Genomic DNA, 20,136 nt, shown 5'->3' on the forward strand with positions numbered 1-20,136 from the left:
GGCCCGCGCTAGAATTGACTTCATATCTTAGGGGTGTATGGATCTTTAGGTATGTCAATTTCATGTTGAAGACCCTTTATGACATAACAGCGGTCCGTATGATAAACGCCTGTAAGCCTGTAACCTTGTAATCTGTGTATATTTTATTCTTAACAAAGATATTGGTAGATCTAGTATATAACGGGCCACAGGAATAACAATATTTTATTTCTAAAGAGACTCTTCTTCTTCTTCTTCTTCCTCGCGTTGTCCCGGCATTTTGCCACGGCTCATGGGAGCTTGGGGTCCGCTTGACTACTAATCCCAAGATTTGGCGTAGGCACTAGTTTTTACGAAAGCGACTGCCATCTGACCTTCCAACCCAGAAGGTAAACTAGGCCCTGTTGGGATTAGTCCGGTTACCTCACGATATTTTCCTTCACCGAAAAGCAACTGGTAAATATCAAATGATATTTCGTACATAAGTTCCGAAAGTACAGTATTTCTAAAGAGACTACTTATATAATATAACGTCATGTTTGCTTGTAAATTCCGCTATGTAATCTGCAGTGATCGGAACTATGGGAGTAAAACTTTAACAAAACTTGTAAAGCGGACATAAAATAGTGCATACAGCCCTAAAAATATTCATGTCCATAGGGATAGGAATAGTATAGTATTTACAGCCATAAAAATATTTACATTCATAGATATTCAAATATTTTTAAGACTATAAGCACTCTTTTTACGTCCGCTTGATAAGTTTTGTTAAAGTTTTACTCCCATAGTTCCGATCACTGGTAATCTGTAAAATTTAAAGAAAGGAAAACCTTACTCGTATTTTGGTTTTCAGGGTTTCTTTTCAGTTTTCATAAATCGAGTACATGCCAAAATTTAGAAGCGCAGCTACGATAGGTCCTTTCGCCGTCAACACACTGGCGTATCCTAATTTTAATACAGGATACGAATTAGACCTGGATTAGATAGATTAGATCAGATTTATTTCTTTCATAATATTAAATTACAATATAAATTATTTTAAGCTAATCTATATGAATTAATATTATGATCGTCAACTATTTATTATATATCAAGACAGATCAGAGAAAATATCATCAAATATCAATAGCAAAATAGATTCATCACAATGTCAAATAAAATAATGACGGAATAGATGTCAATATGGTTATTTATCCCTAGGTATCTCGTAATGATCGTCAAATTAAAGTACAAGGCATAGGCAAGGCAAGGTATATGGATCTGATCTGTCAGTGTCAAAAGTGACGTATTTGGTGGAACAAATGTGACTTTTAACACTAACAGATTCTGATCTAATCCAGATCTAATTTATATTCTGTTATTATAATTAGAATATAACAGGCGAAATCCGTCAGGTGGACATTGCATCCTCGGGAGCTCTTATAAACTTGACTCCCCTTTTCGCAAATAAACCGATTTAGATGATTTTATACCTAATTGAAGTAAAAGAGAAAAATGCCCGCATTCATGAACTCCGATGTTCACGGTAGGAAATCTGATGTGCACTAAAATCCCTAACAGCACAATCCCATCCAAAATATTCCAGCATTCCTCCGAAACACCCAAAACCCCGCGAATCTTTTTATTACGGCTGTAAATTTTCGGCGCTAATAGGCATACATAAACAAATTAATATGCAGTTAAAACGTACAATATATTCCGGTCAGTTTACACTGGGTTTTATAAAGACGGATGGTCTGGCCGCCGGTGGCGAGTGATTTGAAAACACTCCGATGATTGAGCGCTGATACAAACCAGTATTTTGATAAATAAATAAAGTTTAAGGGACGGGCTTAAAAACTTATCGATAAATAAACTTTCAGAAGTTTATAAGATTGCTGTCTTTACTCGGCATGATGTTGACTTGTCTAATGTTTTTCAAGGCCTTAGAGATAGGTAAGTGCTCGTCATGTAATTTGAATGTGAATATGAATTCCCGATGAAGATATTTTACTAAACTTTTACCTATTTTTAGTATGCTAAGACGCAATTTTTTATGATATAGGTGAACGAACGGCACAACTGATAATAAGCGATTACCATCGCCCATGGACGCCCACAATACCAGATGGGTTGTAAGTGCATTGCAGGCCTTAAAGACGCTCCCAGTACGCTCTTTTCTTGAAGGTTTGAAGGTCGATGGCAGGGATCACCAAATGGCGGACCGCGGTCCGGATCCGGACCGGCGACCTATTTATATTATTTCTTTACTTATTTAATAAACTTAAGTAGAAGTGGACCACGATGGTCATATGATTTTAAAAACCGGACCCCTGAATACAAATACTCTTTATTGCACACCTCAATAAAAACAATACAGAGAGAAAACAGCATCAGAAGTAGAGGTAAACAATAGGCGGTCTTATCGCTAAAAAACGATCTCTTCCAGACAACCTTTAGGTAGCGGAAATCAATAAATTTACACGATGTTAGGAGGTGTTGCAAATCCAATGAAAGTAATGTATCACTAAATACATACAAAAACAATCTATCATGCAAATAATATATATATATATATATATATATAATATCTTGTGCCACATGTGCTTTTGTATCTAGTGTGTACTTTGTAATTATATATACAGTTTCTATTTGCGAGTTCCTGTAATTGGCTCTGTATTACTATCTAAAACGTTTAATGTATTTTTTAAATCTGTTGGAATTCCTTGTATAAATAAAACAAAATAAAATAAAAATATACACATAAATATATAAAAATACATATACCTAACAGCCACCCATAGAGGAAGAGTAGTCAGAAAAAGTATTATGGAGGAGATAAAAAGTGTAGTTTAATGAGTCTTTTGAAAGAGTTAAGAGACTGAGCGCACATTAAGTCAAGAGGTAGGGAATTCCATAGTCGAACAGCTTGAAATGTAAAGGTAATGCTTTTAATATTCGTTATTATTAAAAGGATTTTTGAGGCATTACACTCAATCATAGACAGGTATATAGGTAGGAGGCTTATACAAAACCTTACGAAGATGGGTTACAATTACGACCACCGTACTTTTTATCGATACGATCGCACCCCTGCCCTAGAAATAAGTACGTTGTTAAACGCCAAGTTTAGGTGGGCGCTGTTTTAGTTCGGCCTGCCTGTGCTGACGCACTGAGCTTGTGATCAGTTTAAAAAGTATAAAACGAATGTAGGTAAGGTACCTGTTTCCGCCAGCTGTGTTTACTACTAATTTCTCAAAATCACTATTTTTTGACAGTTATCTATTGGTTCTAGCATCTAAGAAATTGATTCTGACATATCTGATTTTTTTTTTAATAAATCTTACAATGTGTATTTTTGATATAACCGCAAACTTAAACTGGACGTCCGATTTTAGTGCTATAAAACAATTCTGAGATTTTTTAAATTTAGTCTTAACTACCAGAGTATAATTATTTTTGAAAATGTTTCGAGGGGCAATGTATTTCGTACATCATAGTCACTTGTATTAAAACAAAGTAGAGATACATTGCTTGCTGAGTTATCCTTTATGGAAAAATAAAAGTCCATTCCAATCGTCCATTTTTAACAAAACCCATGAAAGTGTGTTCATTAAAGCCTAAACGCAGTATACATCCACTACCTACCAAGAAGTACGCTATACCGCTATGCTAGGCTACCAACCAGTACTATACTCTGGCAAAGCAACCTTGTCAGCAGAAAAAAACAGCAAATTAAAAAAAATACGCGCGAAGAGTTGACTTCCCATAGAAAATATGAATTTCGCGCCTTTTCTACTAACAAGTTGGGCATGCTTTATCAAATAGCTTTTTTTTTTCGTTCGATTCTAAAACAAAACAAAATGTTCATTTTCTAATACCATTGATTCAAATTTGACTGCCAATTAATATTTTTTGTATGGAGGGCCGCTAGAGGATATTTAAATTACTTATTATATATATGTGACTTTTCGAAGACAGGTGTTAAGTTAGCTTAGCTGCTGGGATTAAGCTGGGATATCTGGTTGAATGTCACTTTATATTTAACCACAACACCAAATCAATTTGACGACCGTTTAGCCTAGTGCTATTGAGCCTAGTATGATATATATTTTCATCATTCAATCTGTTAACGCATATCATTTAAAATCAAATTTGATTAATTTTGTGCTAATTTAAGCAAATTATAATATGCATCACCAAAATTTAGCATGAATATGCCTTACCAATGAGCTCGTTCTAAAATTGTCAATCACAATTTCACCTTTCATCGCGCGGGCTTCGAACAATAACCGTTACAGCCGCCATGTTGCACCGGTGACGTTTAGCCGCCATCTTGGATCCAGTTGCGCCATTATTGAAACAAAGGACTCAATACAATAGCTGCGAATTTGATATGCAGGTTATTTGACGAACCATACGCGCTTGTTCCGATGTAGTTTATGAGCATTTTTTGTTAAATAACGGAATAGCCAAGTCGCCCTGGCAAATTATGTTAATTATGGTTAATAGTTTTGTAATTCGACGTATCAACGATCACTTTATTCTACCTACCTAATAAACTGTAACCTGCCGGTTATTAAGAACTGAGCGCCTCTCGCCAATAAACGTTACAGTTTGGCGGGAATAAATATGTATTATATATACGTTTGAATCTTAATATATAAATAAATAAAAATAAAAATAAATATTCAATGAAAAAAAAAATTTGCTCGTAGAGCCGAATTGCCTTCGGAATGCACGTCGTGGGAAAGTCCTCCACAAGGTAAACCGTCTATCTAGTCTAGCCAAGTCTGCAAGACCCCTATGGACAAGGGCAGCGCACGCCTGTTGTGGAGATCCTTAAGGAAGCCATCTGTTCGGCAGTTACCGTGTTTCATGTTGATTATAATCAAAATTGAAAGACTTTTAGCCGATAAAACTTCTCTCTTCCTCCAGCTCAGAACCGTGTGCGCATGGTAATTCCAAAAAAAACCGGCCAAGAGCATGTCGGGCCACGCTCAGTGTAGGGTTCCGTAGTAACTCTTCCGTCACAATAAGCTAAACTGGAGCTTAAAGTATAGTAAATTGTTAACCAAGGGATGAAACGGTACCTTTCACCTGAGTTAAACAAATAGGCAAATTTGCATAATCAGTACCTAATTAAAATAAGTCTTTTTACTATGAAGGGAAAACTTTTTGCGATAACTCAAAAACAGCTAAACTGATCACGTCCGCTATAGTTTTCATTTAATGTCTTTCTTAAGCTCTACTTCCACGATTTTTTTCATATTTTTTGGACCTATGGTTCAAAAGTTAGAGGGGGGGGACACATTTTTTTTTTCATTCGGAGCGATTATCTCCGAATATATTCACTTTATCAAAAAATGTTTCTTGAAAACCCCTATTCGTTTTGAAAGACCTTTCCAACGATACCCCACACTCTAGGGTTGAAACAAAAAAAAAATTTCACCCCCACTTTACGTGTAGGGGAGGTACCCTAAAAAAAAATATTTTTTTAGATTTTATTGTACGACTTTGTCGGCTTTATTGATTTATGTATCCATGTCAAATTTCAGCTTTCTAGCACTAACGACCACGGAGCAAAGCCTCGGACAGACAGACAGACAGACAGACAGACAGACAGACAGACAGACAGACAGACAGACAGACGGACATGGCGAAACTATAAGGGTTCCGTTTTATGCCATTTGGCTACGGAACCCTAAAAAGGGTGAATTACTTAAAATTGGTCCCATTTGTAGGTAAAGCCAAGCTGAAACTTCCCTGCAACAATATGGCGACGGACATTACCTACCTGTTATCTGCGGACGCTATGCGGGAATCACAATATTATCCGAGCGCAGCGATACCGGCCACCCGGACTTACAGTGGGTGGAAATGGCAGCCAACGTATGTTTTCTTCATATTTCTGACCATACTTGGTCGAAAAAGCCAGACATTGCTCAACGCAGCTTGCTGAATGAAGTATCTGAAAAAAGACGCGTTTAAAACAATTTTCGGGTCGGAGTCGGCTGCTGGGGCCCCTAGCCAAGATAACGAATATCAAAAATGTATCGGGGTGATACTCGTATAAGTCTCGTGACTGTTTCTATCAAAGATTATCATCTTGGCTAGGCCTTTTTTTTATATGGGAAAATCCTCACAGTGGTCAAGGATGGTCAATGACAAGCCATCGCCATTGTGTACAAGGGGCAATGGCGGACGAATGGCGGAGTTGTCGGTTTTTTTTGACACTGGTGTTTTCAAATGGTCGCCCATGGCAATGGCTTGGCATGCCCCATCGTTAGCCACTGTGTACTTGGCCCTTTATGCCTTCTACTAGCATAGGTACATTATTTTGAATAGGTACCTACCTTATTAGCCTAATATTAACTTTCTTAGATTTCATTTCGCATTCCCGCTGCGCCGTGTTGAACGTTGAAAAGACTGGACAAGGATCTATACGATTTTAGGATTTAACTTTAAAATACTGACGCATTTGTAGGAATAGATCAAGTCTGAACTGAAGCGACCTATATTAAATAGTCTGGCCTGTAGGTTAAGACTAATTATATTTATTTTACCAACATAGTATTTAAGTAAATTTGAGTTGTTTAACACGATATGAATGCAAAATCTGAAATAAAAATAATTTAATTTTAATTGAATTCACATTCCATTTTTAGATCTCCCTCACGCCTGCCTCCTTCCTATTTTTATTTACTATAAAATTCCGTCCAGCATCCTTACCTCTTGGTCGGATACAGCATGGTATCTGTGCGGTTAGCGCGCGGTAATAAGAAGTCAATATTAGCGCGCTAGTTGGGCGGATTTGTACACGCCAACCAACTATGGAATCCGCCCGTTTTTGTTTCCACAAAATAAATAGAACGGCAAATAAAAGTGTGCGGTTCTCATGATATTTAGCGCCTGTTTTCTGTAGATGGAAATGTTTTGTTTTGGTAATTCGGGGCAATAATGGACTTTTACAGAGATTTAGGTTACGCGTAAATTATCGCTTGAAATAGGTTTTTTCGACACCATGATTTAAATTAGCCCTTAGATCTTGAGATGGTTATTTGATATGGTAGGTCTATACCTACCATATTACCCTTTTTTTAATAGCCTGTTTGAGTGTCCCACTGCTGGGCAAAGGCCTCTCCCCTTGATTTCCATGCATCCACTTGGTGGCTATGCTAGCCCACCTCTCCGGATGCATGCGATAGACGTGACCGGCCCATTTTACACTAACCTATGTTAATAATGACATTAAATAATTAAATAATAAATGCCGGTCTCTGTACAATAAAAATATTACACACGAGTCGTCGTTTACGAGTGTAAATAAACAATTACTTAGTGTCAAAAGTTCACATGATTTTTTTTAGTTAGCCGTTAGTGCCAGATTAACTAACCACCACCTAATCAAGTACACGTATCGGCGAAGACACGCGTTGCATGTAAATTAGTTTTATATTCGTGTGTTAAGATGGAAAAATTCGGCTTACAATTTTTCAATGTACCTATAGTGATGACGTTCAAATATTCTGAAGTACCTAACTTACCTCTCATTATACTAGCAAATAAAAGAAAAGAGAAAACTAGATGATAGAATGGCGAGAGCAATAGATTGAATAGATATCTCTAAAGTTTTGTACACCTCCATCCACGTTGGTAACATTGGATCAATATAGAAAATGTACTTAGGTGCATATTAACCACGAAGGTAAAAGGGTCGAAAACATTTTGAATATTTCCTGTAAACATAAACCGACTTTAAAGCCTAATTTTTAACCTTCTTATAATTTCTACGATGAAAGTTTTAGATAAATGTATCCAAACTTTTTTTATATCCACAGAAAACGCGCCAGTTTTTCCGAACGTTTTTGACCCAAAAAAATGAATTATCAAAATATACTATGTATGTATGGTATTAAAATTAAAATCTGGCAGTTTATGTGACCCACCACTGTCAATCTCCAAAACATGTTCAAGAAGCGGGTATTTAAGGTTCTCAAGGGTCGGCAACGCAAGTGGCTCCTATGAATGAATGAATGAATGAATGAATGAATGAATGAATGAAAGTTTATTCACAAGAACATATGGTACATTAGATATCATTAACATTGTTGACCCTTGATATGCTCGGCCCTAGGGCATGTGAAAATTATTTGTATTGACACAGTTTATGCATGTCAAAGTAAAATACGTTACATAAATGTCGTGTTTCCTAAAATATTATCAAATACAAACATTAAATTATTAAATACAGACGTCAAGTTTTAAGTCTCAGTCAGTTAGTCATTCAAATTCCGCACATAAATTCATCAAACTGTTAGCTAATAACTAGTTAATCCAATTTACTTTTTTACGTCAAAATGAAGTAATAATTAGAATCAATAATGTCAAAATGAACCAGTAATTAGAATCTATAATGTCAAAACTTAAATGAAGTAATAATGAGAATTTATAATGTCAAAAGTTTACATGTCAAAATGAAATAATAATTAGAATTTATTATGTCAAAAGTTTACATGTCAAAATGAAATAATAATTAGAATTTATGATGTCAAAAGTTTACATGTCAAAATGAAATAATAATTAGAATTTATAATGTCAAAAGTTTACATGTCAAAATGAAATAATAATTAGAATTTATGATGTCAAAAGTTTACATGTCAAAATGAAATAATAATCAGAATTATAATGTCAAAAGTTTACATGCCAAAATGAAATATGGTATAATTAGAATTTATAATGTCAAAAGTTTACATGTCACAATGAAGTTATAGCTAGAAATTATAATTAAAATATTCATCAATGGTATAAAAACTTGCATTACACAATATATTTTTCAATTTAAATTTGAATTCATCATTTGGTAGCGACTTTATGTTTGCAGGAATTTTATTAAATATTTGTATACACATGTGATACGCGCTTTTTTTTTCTTATTTTAAGCTTATAGGGCGGTAGTGCCATTTGGTACTGTCGAAGAGGTCTATTATTTATATTATTAAATGGCGGGAAGAGTTCTAGATTCTGCTTCACAAAGACAGCTGCTTCGTAAATGTATAGACTTGTCAGTGTCAATAAGTTAAGCTTTGCAAAATCAAGTCGGCACGAGTCTCTGCGACCTTTACCACAAATAGTTTTAATGCACTTTCTTTGAGCTACAGATGCACGTTCTATTTCAACTGAGTTTCCCCATAAGATGATCCCATATCTAAAAATAGACTCGATATACGCATGATATGTTACGAGAGCTGTTTTTTGCGAAACCGTTTCTTTGAGTTTCCATAATACATATATAAATCTATTAACTTTCTTACATACACTTTCTACATGTTTTTTCCAGTTACAGTGAGTGTCTAAAGTTAAGCCTAAGAATACAGAATCTTCTACTTCTTCTATTTCGATGTTGTCATGTAAAATGTTTATTATCTGTGGCGCTGCTTTATATGATCTAAACTGGATAAATTTTGTTTTGGTAAGATTTACCTTTAAATGATTTTCACTAAGCCAACCGATGACATCGTTCAATGCCATATTTACCTCGCATTCATATGAGTCTACATTGGTACCTTTGATTAATATCGTGGTATCGTCAGCAAATAGGATGCAATCATGTCGGATACATTCAGGTAAATCATTGATATATATCAAAAACAACAACGGGCCTAAAATGCTGCCTTGAGGCACCCCGTATGTATTAACTTTATACTGAGACTTATACGATTTCAGCTTATTTTGTTGAACCCTCTCAATTTGAGTACACTGCTTTCTTTCAGACAAGTAACTTTGGATCCAGGAATATGCGGGTCCTCTAATTCCATACCGTTGGAGTTTGTCTAAAAGTCGGCGGTGACAGACGGTGTCAAAAGCTTTAGACATATCCAACAGTAATACCCCAACTGGAATGCCTTTGTCTATACAGTCCGTAATTAAATTATTTAACTTAAAGCAAGCTAACGTCGTAGTTTTTTTTTTCCGAAAACCGTTTTGCTCGTCCTTTAAAATATTAAATTTGTCTAAGAAACTTTCGATTCTGTTGTACATGGCTCGTTCATAAATTTTAGCCATGACAGGGATTAATGTGATGGGACGATAATTACCTAATTCCGACTTGTTACCTTTTTTAAATATTGGTTTGACGACTGATTTTTTTAATATCGTAGGGAATGCACCTTGTTCGAAGGATTTGTTAATCAAATACGATAGATGAACTGCCAGTATCGATGAAATACTTTTTATGATTTTGGTCGGTATTTCATCAAATCCAGTAGAGGAGGTATTTTTAAGAGCGCATATGATTTTATATATTTCACTAGGACCAGTTGGCGTTAGAAATGATGATGTTGCTTATGTCCATGGGCGACGATGACCGCTTCCCATCAGGCGGCTCGTCTGCTTCTTTACTGACTATACTATAACATTAAAAAAAATGTCGCGCGTATTAACCAAAGAATACAATACTCACCAGTATAGACCTCATACGTGAGTGAAAATAAGCGAAAGCCGTCTCCATAAAGCCAAACTCACGGCAGCGCCCTCGGCACCCCGATAGCAGGGCGGGTTTACACAGGGCCAATTAGACTGGCCCCGCGGCGCCGAGCGTACATGCTAATTGTATCGAACATGTGAGACAAAGAGGAAAATACCCGACGGGTAATGGAAGTAAGAAAATAAACTTAGTACTGAATTGCCGAGGAGTTTAAACAAGGGGAGTCTGGTCTAACCTGTCTGTGTATGTGATGTGTGATGTCTGTCTGTGATGATTTTTAGTAGGTACAAGTATAGGGGGGGTACCTGTCTTTATAAATTATTTTCTTCTTTTCTTATTTTCCTAACTTTTGTGTAGGACAATGGCATTGGAAGTATTACCAAAAATCCTTGCAACGTACATGTGGAATATTAGGATACGTAGTGTTGCTTTTGTGCAAAGGTACGGAACCCTAGGTTGTGCGTAGTTCGGCGCGAACTTGGTAGGTTATTTTTTTTTCGATCTAGCGAAGGCAAGATTTTACATTTAACATGTGGCACTGAGTCAGTTAGGGCTACATCACGCCTACACCACGAAAATCGAAAATTGAATGCAACATGCTTCTACCGCTCGAATATGCAAAAGTGATAGAGATTACAGAGATAGATAACGAAAATTTCGCGGTAGGACTTCTGCTAGTTTACTTTTTTTTATATTTAGTAGTTTGTTTCGAGACTTTAGTACCTATTCTATGTTATTCGGGTATCGCATAATAAAGGTTATCAACATGAGCAGGGCCGATTGGTTAGGTTAATAGGGCGTTGCGGATGTTAAGACTGTTAGAAGGCCTAAAAACCCGGGGATTTGGACATAGACTACTGCGACTGGTAAACTTGGTTACAGGAAAATATGCTACGTTTATTGTAATATAAGTGTATTTCTTCTACCATTGACAACTCTTAGTTTTCATTTAATTTACTTCAGACCCAGAGTAATTCCAGCTAGCCAGCTCTAGAAGCCAGAAGGAGCTGTTCCAAGTAATAATATTCTTAATCGCGCTGTTGAGATTTCCCCTTGCATTTTTACGAATGGTTCGCTTGATGGCGCTGTTTCTAACAGGATTTCGAGATGAGATTAAGATTTATCTTGAGAAAATGAATGATCCCTGAGTCATTTAGTTATTGTTTTATTTTCAAATGGATAGTAACAACATTTTTGAGAATATAAGGTATGTTGAAATCTTAACTTGAATACCTATTATTGTCATTATTTTATCAATGCTTGATTTTGATTAAATAATAAGTCGGTATTTATATACACGTCGCACGCTAGCCAGGAACAATGCTCGTGTCGAGGATCCCCGAAACGGATCGAAACATGACGAGCGTATACAATTACGTGAGAACATAAACATCTTGACATATATATATTATGATTAAAGCGGCGTCCGTATGCGATGCGGGGGACGTCTTTCGTAGCTGCATAAACCAATGCGGGACCGGCATTGCATTGGCGACCGCATTTGTAGCAGGTGAAATACAGCAACTTCTGGTGTTGCACGTTTTCGGCCATGGTCTTGGAACCATGCGTTGTCGTTAAAAAATTACACATCATTACAGCGAACACACACACACTGTGAACACACTGTTACACTGTGAACTAACTTTACTTCAACCTAGTTAATTTACTAGCATAGTTAATTTTCAAAATAAAAAAATTTCATTATTTATTAACTATTTTTATAAAAGTAATTAAATGTTGTATATAGCGTTGTTGTAATACGGGCATTACATTTAACTCAACCAAACAATCCAAAACTGACATATCAATGTCATTTCGAACATCGATCCAACATCGATCTTCAGAGATAGTACTTACGTTTAGTAGCAAAAGTATGAACTCGTACTAAACACTAATCAATATGCAAACAGGCCCTAAGGCAAGTGTACACGCTCATAAGGGCCTTATAAGATAAAAAATAATTGTTGATTATCTCCGAAATTGAGTTAATTAGAATACCGGTGTCTGAGAAAGTAACTTAATTTAAGCTCAGAAATGCACCCATGAAATTAACGGAAAAAACTCTACTCCTATCTAATCCTCTAATAATTTAATCTATCTTCAGAATTGAGCAATACACTTTCCTGTCCATTCAACAGAAATCACAAAAAGCGATAATGCATATACGATATATTTGTCCGCCTGTCCATGTCAGCCTATCAACTACTTTATGTACTACCCTCCTGTAAGGCAAATTTGTAAAAGCTACCTTAAGTGTCTACTAATAAAGTTCTGTTTCGAAGATTAGCTTGTCGGGAGTTAGGATGAAATACGTATTGATATAGTGACATACCTACGAGCAAGGAGCAAATATTGGTCAAACGATAAGGTGTAAAAGCGCCGCGTTATAAATACACAAACTAACTCCCTAAGGACCTTAAGAGAAAGCGCTAAAGTTTAGTTTCGTTTGGCTTTGAATGCAGGTTCATTGCATTTAAGTACTACAAACATGGATGTTGACGTTGGAGTTATGTGCCGACAAAAGCCGGCTTAGGTAAAGCACGTGTCTTGGTTTCTATAACTTAATATTAACCAAATAAAAGTTTAGTGCTCATAATTAACAGGTTGGTAGCACGGTAACGTTATGTCAACGGTAACGGCATTTTATAGTATTACCTATGATTATTTAATCATGTACCTATATTATATCTGAATCAATTCAATAACTTAATTTTTCGCGCTCAGCCCCTATTACATCATCATCATCATAATCATCACCTATTAGATAACCCCTTGAGGACCAAAGATTACAAAAAATATGCCCTATTAAAACTATTTTTCATCACACTCGCTCGAAAAAAGGTGTTATTACACGTAGGCGATACGGTCTATAAATCCAAAATTTCGACCAGTAGTTTTGCTGACCCTGCGTACATGATTAGGCGGGAATTTTATTTTCGCTTTTTTACCACATATGAAAAACATTGTGTGCCACGGGCAATACAGGAATTGTGAGCTCGTGTACGATAACGACCTCTCCTTCGACTTCGGGCTTCAATTCACACTCGTTCGTAAATTCTTGTTTACCGCCCTTAATACATACCGCTATTCAACTTGTCTTAATTTTCATAACAGGGATGGGATCATGCTGCAGGGGCGGCGAGGGCAACAACAATAAAACCATAATTCAAGTGCACTCGATATATTACCAAACAACAATAACAACAACACACAGTAATTACATAGCTTAACTAAGTATTTACACTTTCACTATTGAAAAATATTGAGATAATCAACTTGGAAAATTGTTAATATAGTCTGTCGAAGGACTTTGTAGGAAACTACATTTTTTAAATTTGCCGCCTTTTCTACTGACGGAAATGGCTAGATAGACTATACAATCTTCATAATAGGATCGTAAGATTGTTTTTTTTAACAACTCTTCAATCTCTAATAATTTCAACTTTAACATTCCCTATAATCAGATGAACAAGGGATTGGACGCTTAATATTTATTTAATGTGAGGTAGGCTGCGACCGATAACTTGAATATGATTTAAATTATGATTGGATTTTCTATCTAACTTTTTATTTATTAAACATTTCGTTATCGAAATTGTAGAAGAAATCGAATTGATAGGTTATAATTAAACAACTATGTAGAAATCACAAATTATCCCACCTTTTCTAAACTTATAATTTTCCACGAAATTAATAGAGGAGTCCAATGGAATAGTTTAATTAAACAAAGCAAATGACTTTTAACTCAAGCTGGATATCCCGTCTGCCACATAGTTTCACACTCGTTTTGCATATCTCCTTCTGCAGGTAATTCTATTGAAAATAGCTCAACTCAACAGCTGCTTTCAAAGGAACGTTCCAACTACCTTCAAGAGAATCACCGTGAAGAAAAGGACGGCAATACAAACGTTACGTCATTCAAGGTCATATTTCCGGCCTCAAAATTACTTAAACGAGAAATCCAGCTTACTTAATCAATACTTAAGACTATAGTGTATAACCGCTTCGCCATACAAGCATAGTCCCATTTTCCTCCCTAGATATTAAACCCTTTAGAGCTCCTCTACACGATGGCCCAGCGTAGGCCAGTCTAAGGGAAGCAGCTATGCGGAGGAATGAGATAGTAATATCACTTACTCCCTCTAACGCATAAATGCGTCCCTTGGACTGGCCTGCGCTGGGCCATCGTGTACAGGAGCCATTAACCTTCTAATTATTCAATTTCGAACCTTAAGTCTTATAGTAGAGATGCGTTTTTGTTTTAAGTATGATGGCCAATATGTTGCCGCAACGGACTAAAGGGTTAATACATATTATGGAAAACATCTCTACACAGTTTACTTTATATTAACCATAGCTAGAGTCAAACCAAGATAAGTTGGCAGCGATTTTGATAGCCCCGACGGTGCACGGGTTATTTTAAGCGACCTAATAAATTATGACGTTTACTTGACACTTGCACCGTCTGACTTTTGTAAACCCAAATACTAAAATGATAGTCTGATTGTCCAAACGTTTTATCCTGTTTTGGACCATTTCCGCACTAAAATTACAGATTGGTTGGACAAATTGTCTTTATTGACCGAGCGACAGCAAAGGTATAGGTATCCATTTAAGCTTGGGCAACAATGCTTTTGTATGTCCAGACATGTTCTCTACAGGTCGCAATTCTCAACCGATTCTCGTGAAATTTTATGATCAGAGGGCCTACCGCGAAAACCGAAATTTCGTTACCTGCCTCTCTATCGTTCGAATACACAAGAGCGATAGAGAGGCAGATAACTGGTTCAATAATAGAATAGTTTTTTTCTCGATCCAGTTATTGGATGATTATATTGGATGGATTAAGTGTTGCTGTTTTTACATCATGCAAAAATATTTTCTATAATGTTAATTTCCAGAGAGGAAAACGGGGACTATGTTTCCATCCATCCTCTTGAGTATGATTAATTTCCACTTAGACAGTAGGAGTTCTGTACAAAATACTGTTACTACCTACCTACTCTGTGATCTCACACTTTAAATTAATTAATTTTCTTTCTTCTTTCTTTCTGTTTCTCCTCAGTTGGAATGCAGCCTAAGACAACTAGTCGAGTATGATGACAGTTTCGGTGGGGTCTCCGGGTCAGCTGGCATGGTAGAGGCCAGCCAGGGCGTCCTGAAGGGCACGCAAACACGGCAGAGTTGATGAATAACCACCAGCCTTCTCCGCTTCGTTCTCTGCTCTGTAATAGAGTAAAAATAAAAAACATTATTTTTAGTTGCATTCGGTTTTGAGCTGTACACCAGCATACTCATCAACACCAGTGACGCCCAGGTATTATATTATTAAAAAAAAAACATATAAATATTTAGAAAATATTCATATAATATTCGTATAGGGAGCGTGCATGAACCATAGGAGGCAGCACAGGAGCCGTCAGATTTTTGGCGCGAGGCGTAAATGTAATGTTTATTGTTCCAATGTAGCCCACAAGATGGCAGAACCTACCATGCACAACAAAACACGTGACGTGTAAATTTACATGTTTATTGTTCCGATTCAGGCCACAAGATGGCAGACCCTCCAACGCGCACGGTCCCTATTGTCTTCACTCAGTGCCCATAACACTTAGAACTAGACATAGCAGTGTAAAACAAAACTGAGAAGAAAATGAAACTGCAGTGTATATTTTACTTTAATCTTTTCAAGCCCCATTTCCCAACCTAAACCCCACTACTTTATTCTCATACAGGCTCATTAAAAAAAAAATTAAACTATGCATCTTAAAACTGGGATTAGAGACCTAGGCTAAAACATGGTTAAAGATAAATATTAAATCTTAGCAATGTAGCATACATATGAAAAAGTTAAATACTCTACTACATACCTAACATGTTGCAAGTATCCACCAGTAACAATCTCCTGAATGGCTGGTGCATCAGGCCCACAGCGGTCTGGTATAACTGGAGCCTCATACTTGTACAGAGGGCCCTCTTCGAAGGTTGGTAATGGTTGCTGACCACTAGCTCCTCTTGTGAACTTCACTCCAGAGGAGAAATGAGTTACCTAAAAATTATAAGTACATTGAGGCCAGGAAATTAAGAATTAGTAACCAAGAACAACCTAGAAGTGCAAGTAACATGTGGCTCAGGTCATGGCCAGGCCTGTAATATTGTACAAAAAATAATTACAAGACTTATTTTACTGTGTTCAAAACAAGAAAGCATCTAAGAGTCTAATAAAAGAAACATGATGTACTGACTTCCTAACACAACCTTCTGAGACCCAGATGCAATAGCTTTGTTTTTAAATTTAAGTTTCAAAATAGATTGTGAAATTGTCTTGGGAGGTTAAGGATTCCCACCCACTTAGAAACCACATCCTGACCTTAGGCACAATAGGCACCACCTCAGCCTCCTGCTTATTGGCAATGACATTCTGAGCAAATGTGTTCAAGATATCTTTGGCATCACCATCAGCAAACATTAACTCGTCAATCAGAGCCTCCTTCTCCCGAATCTTTGCCTTCTTAGCCTCTTGTTCGAGACGGAGTATCTCTGATCGCTTGAGCTCTTCCATTTGTTTCTCAATTTCTAAGATTTCTTCAAGCTCTAATTCTTCCCGACCTGAAATTAGTAACAAACAGTTCTAATAATTCAAATAAATCTACAAGTAAATTTTTGCCTTCTCACCACAACACTAGCTGATTGTTAATTTTGTTTTGCAACAAACATTGACATATATCTAAGAACTGCTCTTACGGGCATTAAGAATAGAGCCAGTACAGCAGTGCCATGCACACAAATTCGAGCCAATCATGCAGTCTAATGCCACAATGAGATTCCTTGATGAGTTTGCATGACACACACGCAGTTAGTCGTAACTAATTGCGTTAATTGGTTCTAATTCGTGAGTGACACCGCTGAACTAGCACCTTTCTTAGTGCATGTAAAGCCCGTCCTTAGATACATGTCAATGGCAACAAAAGGTTAAGAACTTACCAATTTTTGCTTTGTTCTTATTAATAAGTTCTTTATTTTCCTTCTTATACTGCTCAATTCTTTTATTAGTACCTACTACATCTATGTTATTCGTTAAATTAAATATAATACTTTCTATTTCTTCCAAGTAATCATTGTATTCTCTTAGAGTAGCAAAATCTTCCTCTTTTTTATTATAATCTTTTAGTACTCGTTTTCTTATATCTATTTCTTTTTCAACCATAGCATCTTCAAATAACTGAACACGAAAGTTGCTCCGTCGTAGTGGCACGTTACAATCGGGGCAGGAACCGGATCCTTAAAACAAAATGCGGATATTTTAATGAATTGCGCCAGAAGTAAAAACCGTAAGTTTAAAATTGCTAATTATGAGTAAAATATGGTTAAATTACCTTTTAAAAATAGAAGATCTACACAACTTTCGCATAAAGCATGGCCACAAACGTTTACCATCAATTTTAGCGATGGATTTCTATACTTAGTGGTTTTACAACGTGGACAAGCTTGATCGTCCATGATGATGATCTCGTAAAGTTTATTATTGAATTATATCAGTTTTTAACTAAAAAAACGTACTCGTACAATACAATCAAACGAATTGCAAGTCGGCGGCCCGACAGTTTTGACTTTGACAGATGCCATCCATGGCGCGATTGGCGCGGCACTTAGATTAGTGATGCGATCGATATGATTATAAACGGTGGACACAATCTATAATCATAATTTATTATCAAACGAGAAACCCCTTAATAAAATTTGTTTATAAACCCCAAACACTACAATTATAGTTTGATTGTCGAAACGACGTATTATTCTGTTTTGAACCATTTTAGTACTAAAATTATAGATTGGTTGGATACATTGTATTTATTGACCGAGCGACAGCGAACCTTGGGCAACAATGCTTTTGTATGCCCGGATGTTCTCTCCTACAGGTCGCAATTCTCAATCGATTCTCGTGAAATTGTATAATTATGATCAGAGGGCCTACACCGCGAAAACCATAAATCGAAATTTCGTTATCAGCCTCTCTATCGTTCGAAAGAGCGATAGAAAGGCAAATAACTAAATTACGATTTTCAATTTTTGTGTTAGGTGGTTCAATAACTGAATAGATTTTTTTTGTCGATTCAGTTATTGAATTTTATTCAAGTTCCATGGTAGATCAGCGCCCAAAATTATTATTGTGTATTCTTTGGCAATTTGGTTTTTCATTCGTTCAGGACATTTTTATCCTACGGCGAAGCAAACAAGGGTGATTTTGATCGGGGTATGTATATCTGTCAAGCCATTTCAGTCAGTATAAAAAGCGGCAAATATAAAAAAAAATTACACGAAAGGTTATCGTCTCATAGAAAATTTGAATTTCACGCCTTTTTCTACTGACAAAGTTGTTAGACAGACTACATGTTCGTCACTTCGTGTTTCCTCATAACTTCTTTAGTCCAAATTATAGTTTGACAAATTATTAAGGACTTATTTTAATTAGGGTAAACACGAAAAACTTAACGCCGATTGCTCTACAATGTGTTGTACAGTCTCTCTAGGTTTTAGTCAACAAGATCCCACAAAAAGCGACATCTAGGATGTCTCAAGGGCAACACCGGTGTGAGCGGCTCAGGGGTGTTGAGAGGTATACGCCGCTTCACAGTGGATTTTGGGACCCGAAAAAGTGACATGGTTCAGTTTATCACAAAATCGAATAGGCCTACTTACATGCACCCCGAAACAAGTTAAATTTTTTTCTGATAACTTGTAGTTTTTTTTTCTAGACGAATTTCACAAACGCTCAATACGACCCCGGAAAATTGGGAAAATTCTTTATATCGACAAAATGATACAGCTTAGCCAAAATCTGATGGTATAGAATCTTAGATATAATAATCTTCTATATGTGAGCTTAAATTGGCACATCAAAATGTAATACTTTAGGAGAAAATTCAATTTCCTTAATTTTTTTTGTAAATTTTTTTTCAAGTATGTCCTATAGTTTGGGGATTCATTACAAGCACAGATGTATAGCTCTTTGCATGTTCTACTTCCTTAATTTTTTTCGTAACCCCAAAGAGCGGTCGCTCCGAGATTCACAACTTTAAAAAAAAATGCTAGGGTTGCCACATTTCTTAGTAAAGTTGGCGCCTGAAATTTCTTTAAGAGCAAAGCACACCAAAGCACTTTGCATAAATGTTTATTTGTGTGTGGACTGTAATTATGTTATTTTGCTGGTATTTTTAACCGACGAAAATCAAAAAAAGGAGGAGGTTCTCAAATCGACCATATGTTTGTCGCTTTTTTATTTTTTATGTTTGTCCGAGGATAACTTCGTCGTTTATCAACCGATTTTGATAATTCTTTTTTATTCGAAAGTTCATACCACGAGGGTGATCTCATATAAATTTCAATAAAAACAAACAACCCTAAGTGACTTCTTGTTGATTTTGTGAAAGAAGAAACATTTAAACATCGTATATATTTTGTCAAAGCTTTTTATTCAAATATTTACATTACATATTATAATGATTCAGGAGAAGAAACTGATTGAGCAGTGTAACTGAACTGATTGTGTGTGTGTGTGTGTTTCTTTTACTATGAAGATTAATAATAAATAGTAAGTACTTTATGATTTTACTTTTTTTTATTTTTTACGTCTTACATAATTGAATTGCAACACGGTGAACATTTTGGTAGTTATATGATAGTTTCAAGTG

The 20,136-nt window shown here is 36.1% G+C and overlaps 1 protein-coding gene and 1 long non-coding RNA gene across 2 annotated transcripts in view; both read right to left on the reverse strand.

Moving 5' to 3' along the window:
• The window catches only part of LOC133516428 (uncharacterized), a 452,437-nt gene that overhangs the window by 324,646 nt on the left and 107,655 nt on the right, over positions 1-20,136 (reverse strand). The gene's annotated exons all lie outside the window — the stretch shown is intronic.
• Positions 13,610-18,081, reverse strand: LOC133516420 (CDK-activating kinase assembly factor MAT1). Its single transcript, XM_061849346.1, has 5 exons — positions 17,821-18,081; positions 17,429-17,725; positions 16,815-17,053; positions 16,315-16,493; positions 13,610-15,669 (listed from the first exon to the last, which is right to left on the reverse strand). The coding sequence occupies exons 1-5, from the start codon at positions 17,942-17,944 to the stop codon at positions 15,570-15,572; spliced, it is 939 nt and encodes a 312-aa protein (XP_061705330.1). The 5' UTR covers positions 17,945-18,081; the 3' UTR covers positions 13,610-15,569.

The sequence above is a fragment of the Cydia pomonella genome, chromosome 3 (assembly GCF_033807575.1).
Source record: "Cydia pomonella isolate Wapato2018A chromosome 3, ilCydPomo1, whole genome shotgun sequence".
Lineage (NCBI taxonomy): Eukaryota > Metazoa > Arthropoda > Insecta > Lepidoptera > Tortricidae > Cydia > Cydia pomonella.

What these genes read in the sequence shown, in the direction of transcription:
- LOC133516420 (XM_061849346.1), bottom strand. Translation starts at nt 17,944, where the DNA reads ATGGACGATCAAGCTTGTCCACGTTGTAAAACCACTAAGTATAGAAAT. An exon ending in TGGTGCCTATTGTGCCTAAG is followed by an intron (nt 16,494 to 16,814) that starts GTCAGGATGTGG and finishes TATAATTTTTAG; the next exon opens with GTAACTCATTTCTCCTCTGG. An exon ending in GGATACTTGCAACATGTTAG is followed by an intron (nt 15,670 to 16,314) that starts GTATGTAGTAGA and finishes ACTCTATTACAG; the next exon opens with AGCAGAGAACGAAGCGGAGA.